Here is a 6,000-nt window from a genome sequence, read left to right as displayed (position 1 = left end):
GAGCTCATCTCTATGTTGGCATATAATTCTGTCACGAAAGTGGTGCAACGCACTGGGAAGTCAGGCCTGGAGGTTAAAGTCTGCTTAGGACTGGAAGAAATCTACTGGAAACCATAGGTAAGACTCTGCACCCCATCAAGAAGTAGTGTATTCTGGTAAGTGGAGAAGGCCATTTATTCCATTAAATAAATCTCTCCTAAGTGAATCCTTGTTGAAGGAACTGCATGTAGGTGGAATTGCCTAATGTGAATCATGTAACAGATTTCTGATGAAGTGCTCTGTCAATTACGAGAGCCATCTATTTTGATTTGGATGGCTCAGTGTTCAGGCTGCTCTTCAACATCCGTATGTTCTCCATGGTGTATTGCTATCATCAGTTATTTACAGGATGGCACAAATGCGAGTACTGTTTTATGATGAGGTGCATAGTCTATTCTGGCATTATCAAGCTGTAGTATCTTCACTGAGAGCAGTGAATTCATCTGGCTTGTTACTCTGCCCCACGCAGCTCTAGGAACTGACTCCAAAGGGTGAACCTTGACAACTTCTTCCAGGTCTGACACTTATTTCTCTTCAGCAGTCTTGACAGTAGGTGTCTAGCCCTTCACCCCAAGCTCCGTCTGCAATCAGTGAAGACAAATAGGTGTCTGCAGAGCTATTTACTTCACTTTACTAACAATACAGGAAACCAGATGATATTTAAGACCAAATGTACAACTTTCACACCTCTAAAGTTAGGCGTGACAAATTCCACCCTGAGTCAAAACATAGTGACCAAGACCAGATATCCTGGGCAGAATGTCCAAGAGCAGCGCTTGTGTCCTGCCTTACTGCTTGTCTGGCTAGCAATCTGGGGAGAAAGCACTGTCGTTGTCACTATAGTGGCTTAAAGAAATATGGGGGGGTGGCGGTGGGGGTGGGCAGGGTTCATACTCATGAAGATGGAGTTTTCCCTGTCTTAAGAAGTAAGCAGTTCTGTTGACTTTGAATTATTAACACTGATTTTTTCCTCTCTTTAGGGTGAAGTCTTGGGCAGATGCCTTTGGTGGGGAGCTGTACTCCATTGTGACTAAGTATTCAGGCTCTCTCCTGTTGCAGAAGGTAGGCAAGAGCTGCGAGGGTTCGCTTGGCTTCACATCATCTCCCCATGTAGCCCTCCAAGGTTTCCCCCCCTGGGGTGGAAGAAAGCAAAACACACAGGTCTCCAGCTAACTTTCAAAACCATACAGGTTCATATCCATAAGCACAGAGTGATGCCCTATGGCCATTCTCCATGAACTGGAGGGGGGATCCATCTAATGCCTTTCCTGCTTTCATTAGCCATGGCCAAATGCCACCTAAATTGTGCCATTTTTTAAAAATACTTTTTGACAGTGCTCTTCATGTTTCCCCTCTGATGATCACTTCATGCCCTTCTGTACTGACCCTTCACTCCTCCCTTCCTAAGTGCATATCAGTCCCTCTCCTCCTGCTTGTCACTCACCTGCTCGTCAGCCCATCATCCCCTCCTGCAGCTCTCCACCTGCCACTCTTGTTTATTTCTGCTTCCTCATCTGTCTTCCTCCAGTCACTCATCACTTCTTTGAATTGTGCCTTTAAAAGTCTGCTTTGGACAGGGTCTCTGAGGCAGGTGTCCTGGAAGCCATGATCTTCCAGAGGTGCAGAGCTCTGCCTCCTTCACGCTTGGCTTGGTCACCGAACAACAGGCGCTGCTGCGCTAAACTCTGCCAGCATTAAAAGGTGTAGCTCCAGGGGCTTTAAATAAATGTTCCCATTTGCCGCTGTAGAGAAGTTGCCCTGTTACCTTTGATTCCTGAAGTCAGGGGTGAACGGCTGCTCCTCTTTCAGGCTTAGTGAACTCTGCCCTGCAGCAGCAGGGCTGTATGGATCAGCACCTCCCAAGTGCTGGTGGCTCCTAAGGGGGATGCCGTCCCCTCTCCACCTCATGTGGCTGTCCAGTTCCTTTTCTTTACTCTTTCTCTGATTCTTCTCTTCAACACAAGCCATACATTGCCTCTTACACCTTTTAGATATGTCATTTCTGTCTTCTCACTAGTAATAGCACCCACATCCCAGTGCCAAAAGGGATCTGGATATCATTTGACTTGCCTTGCCCTCGGTTTCCCTGTCCCCACAGTGCTGCTTTCTGTCCGGAGGAAGGGAGCATCTCCTGCAGCATCACCTGTGCTAGGCTTGGCCAAGAAAGGCCTTCAGCATCCATCACAAAGGTCTATACTGACCATCAGCTCTTCTTAGGAGGAATGTGCACCATGCAATAAAAAGTTGTCAGTGCTGGTATAGGTACTTCATGCCCTAATCATGAGGCAGCTGTGGTGTGATATCAATGCAGGCAAAGTTTGGCTTTTAGCAGTTTTGATGATGCTTCTGCATTGCCTGTTCTTCTATGGGGTCCCCAGATGGTAGTGCCAGAGGCCAAGTGACATGCTACAGCATCTCTGGTGGGTGCTGGAGCTCCAGTGGGCAGGAGATACAGATTGGGGTTATTTCATAATCACGTACCTGTCTCTGATGCTGTATAGGTATTTGCTGTCCAACAGAAAGTCTGCAGATACCAGCTTTTTCTGGAAGATGCTAAGGGTGTCACTTCATCGTGTGAAGAAATACTGACTGCAGCCATTATGTCTTCTCCCTACTGCTTCAACACAGACAACTTGTGCTGCTTCTGTGGCTACTTCTACTAGCAGATTAAGGTGGTTCACATTCCTTAAGGTCCAAAAATCAGTGGAACTAAGTAGAACAGGGCTTAGCTTGAAAATACCAGTGTCGCAAAAGTTAACAGTGGAGGCCAAGGACAGCACTGAGGTGGATATGAAGATAGCTGTGCTGTGTTGGCCCTCCGGAGATGTTGCACCAGGTCATTTTACCTCCCTCTGTCCACACTATATGTTTTGACTCTTGGCATCTTGATCTCTTTGGGGTAGGGCTTATATGAGACCTGTAGATGCTACTATAGTACCAATGACACTCATGGCAAACAGATTGTGAACAAAAATTCACAACTCTATCAGCTTTTGGTGTAATTCATGGAAGCAAAGAAAACTAATTTCTGATGAAAAAGAAGCCTGAATGTAACCAAATCCAATCTAGCATCCCTGCCAAGGGGAGTCAAGGCAGAGCTGTATTTCCCTGGTGGTCTGACAGCCTTATAAAATAATCACACTTGCCTGCCCCAGTTCACATCCACATGGTTTTGTTCTTGGAGAGGGGAAGATGTCTGGTTTGCTCTTGCACATGTTGGGATGCAGCACAGACGGATTGTGCTTTGCACAGTCTCTGGACACCCCTAAGCAGGACACAGTGTCACCTGTGACTCAGAGGGAAAATGTCCTTCAGTGAGTCACTGTCACCACTTTCAGCAGGGGGTACAGATGAGCTTGATCCAACCTTGCTCTGGTAACACTTCAGCAAGGAGTCATCTCCTAAATGCATGTCCTGCCCTGCCCTAACTTTACTTAAGCAGTTTAAACAGCTCAGGTTTACCTTTCACCCCTCAAGTCCCACTCCTTGAGCTCTTTCATTTCCCCTTATTTCCCTGGGACCAGGGAAATAGGGGAGGACCAGCCAGCACCCACTTCTTCATTCCTTCTCTCATCCTCCATTTCTTTAGCAAGCACTGGGTCAAACACCTCACAAATCAGCATCTCAAAGCAGGGACCATCCTGGAGGTCTCCCTCTGCATCGCTGACTTGCAGCGCTGCAGAAGGATGGCTTCAGGAGGCTGCAGACAAAGCTTTTACTAATAGGCAACATTTTTCTGCCCCATGAGATGCACCTTGGCAGAACTCGAATGGCTTTATGTAGATCACCGCACTGGTCCAGATTGTGGGCAAGTCAGGCCTGGGGAGCCAAACGTACAAAGTCTGGAAATCCAAACACGTGTTCCCCAGGCACCTTTCCCTTTTTGGGCCATTGCCTCTTTTTCACATGAACCATTTGTCTGTGTGCATGAGTATACGCAGACCAGCAGAAGGGTGGGGAGCACAGCGTAGAGGCCCAGACAATTCTTTCCTCAGTGCTTGTTTAAGCCGATGGGCATTTTGCCTTTGAGGAAATAGAAACTGAGAGATAACAGCACCTTTCAAATTTGACTTCATGTCTCCCTTGTGCCTAATAGGCTTGAAGTAACTAGCTTATTGTTGCTTTGAGAGCCAGTAACTTTTCAGTTACTGAACGTTTTGTGTGTAAAACTTCTCTTTAATATTTAGCATAAATTTCCTTTTGTGGTTTTGAGTTTGTTTGGATTTCTTTGGGGGTTTTTTGTGTGTTTCCCTCAGAAGAACCCTAATATCATGTTGCAAACCCAAACGGTCAATTTCTTACCAGGCTTTATTGTTCCCAGAGACCTGGTGAACCAGTAGACATCTCTTGAATCCACAAAGGCAGGTTCTCACCCTGGATCAGAGAGCTTTGAGAAAGCCCCTAGGTCACTCTCTGTCCCAAGCAGTCAAGATATCATCAAATTAAACCTCACTAGAGGTAGCAAAAGCAGAAGAGTGGCTTTGGTTTGGTGGCTGAAGCATTCATCGTATTCTCTTGACCGTTATGCAGCAGAGGTTAAGATAAGCTTGCGCACTTGTCTGGCATATCAGCCTGGCTCAGAGATGATGGATCTGTATTAAAATGCTTGCCAGGGTCTAGGATAGCTGAGGGCAATACAGCTGGAGCAAAGAGGCAAAGTGAAAGGCTTAGTAAGGGGAGGGCAGTAGCATCTCCCAGAGCTAAGAAAGAGAAAGCTTGAACCTGTGGCTTCTTAGGTCTGTTTGCCACAGTCCTGCTGCTGCAGTTGGCCAGGCAGTGACCAAAAGCTTGGGGCCACCAGCTGCAGCCATGCTGGGGGGATACCACAGTGGTTCTGGTCTTCTCAGAGCTTGCCTCTGAGTGATAGAAACACCATCAGCTTCAGCAGACCCAAACTTAATTTTTCTTCTACTACGTTAACGATGCATTATAAGCATTCCTGAGAATTACCTCCTGCTTCCTTCTGTAGCTGGGGTGCCAATTGCCTTCCTCGGTGGATAGGGCTGAGAAAGGACAGCAGGGCTTGGCTCCAGCTATGTAATTACTCGAAAGCACTACAAATAACTACATGGCAAAGAACAGACAAATTAAAGAAGTTCAGTCAAGACATTTTCCTGGGTGAAGATCAAAGGAATGTTTTTCACACTCTTAATATAGTTTCACTAGCAATGAGTAATGCAACACTGTGAACTTCAATGGGCTAAATTTCATGGAGGTGGGAACAAGAAAATATATTTGGTGACATATCTCTGTTCACAGATAAAACTCAGGATACTGAATCCTGGATCTTCCACTTCTAAATCACCACCCCCATCACTGCAGAAGGAGAATCTTAATGAATTGCTCCTGCTGTTTTAAGGGAATACTAAGTACTAGATGAATATGAAAGGATTTTCTAGATCAGAGTTAACTTTTTGGCCCCTTTTCAATGTCAGATCCTTTCAGCCAGTTCTCCCAAGCCTGTAGCTGATTCCTGTTCTGTAAATTATAATGATCTGATAACCTGAACCCTAAACTCAGGTTGTGCAGGTTACACAACCTTGTCAGCTACAAGCAACTGTGTTGACATTTGCTGCATACTTTCAGCCATGGTGTTTGGTAACAGTATTGAAATCACAGGTACTACTCTGTTGCCCACCTTTGGGAACTCTTGCAGTGAATATTCATTAATAGCAGGAGATTTTAGTGGTACAAAATGGTTTGCTGGATCATTTGTAGGAAAAAAGCTCAAAGGGGATCTGAGCTCAAACCTGGTGTATTCCTCGCAGCCAACTGAATCTTTGCAGAAAGTTGGTTTTTTGGTTGGTGTTTTTTTTTTTTTTTTTGTCTTCCCAGCCCTGGCTAGTTCCCAGGGCTGAGACGTGTGTATGTACGAGCAGATTGCTCGTGATTACTTTTACCCTAATAACATCTCCTTGTCAAAGTGTCAAAAGCACATTAAAAAATAATTGAGAGGTAAAG

The 6,000-nt window shown here is 45.7% G+C and overlaps 1 protein-coding gene across 1 annotated transcript in view; it reads left to right on the top strand.

Annotated features, from left to right (window-relative positions):
* Positions 1 to 1,014: 1,014 nt before the first annotated feature.
* The window catches only part of LOC104077810 (voltage-dependent calcium channel subunit alpha-2/delta-4-like), a gene marked incomplete at both ends in the record, with an annotated part of 52,392 nt that continues 47,406 nt past the window's right edge, over positions 1,015 to 6,000 (top strand). Inside the window, one exon of the mRNA XM_009579178.1 lies at positions 1,015 to 1,101. Within this exon, the coding sequence (XP_009577473.1) occupies positions 1,015 to 1,101 (87 nt within the window). The remainder of the gene's footprint in view (positions 1,102 to 6,000) is intronic.

Source organism: Fulmarus glacialis, unplaced genomic scaffold, assembly GCF_000690835.1.
Source record: "Fulmarus glacialis isolate BGI_N327 unplaced genomic scaffold, ASM69083v1 scaffold6806, whole genome shotgun sequence".
NCBI lineage: Eukaryota > Metazoa > Chordata > Aves > Procellariiformes > Procellariidae > Fulmarus > Fulmarus glacialis.
This window is presented reverse-complemented; position numbering and strand designations above follow the sequence as displayed.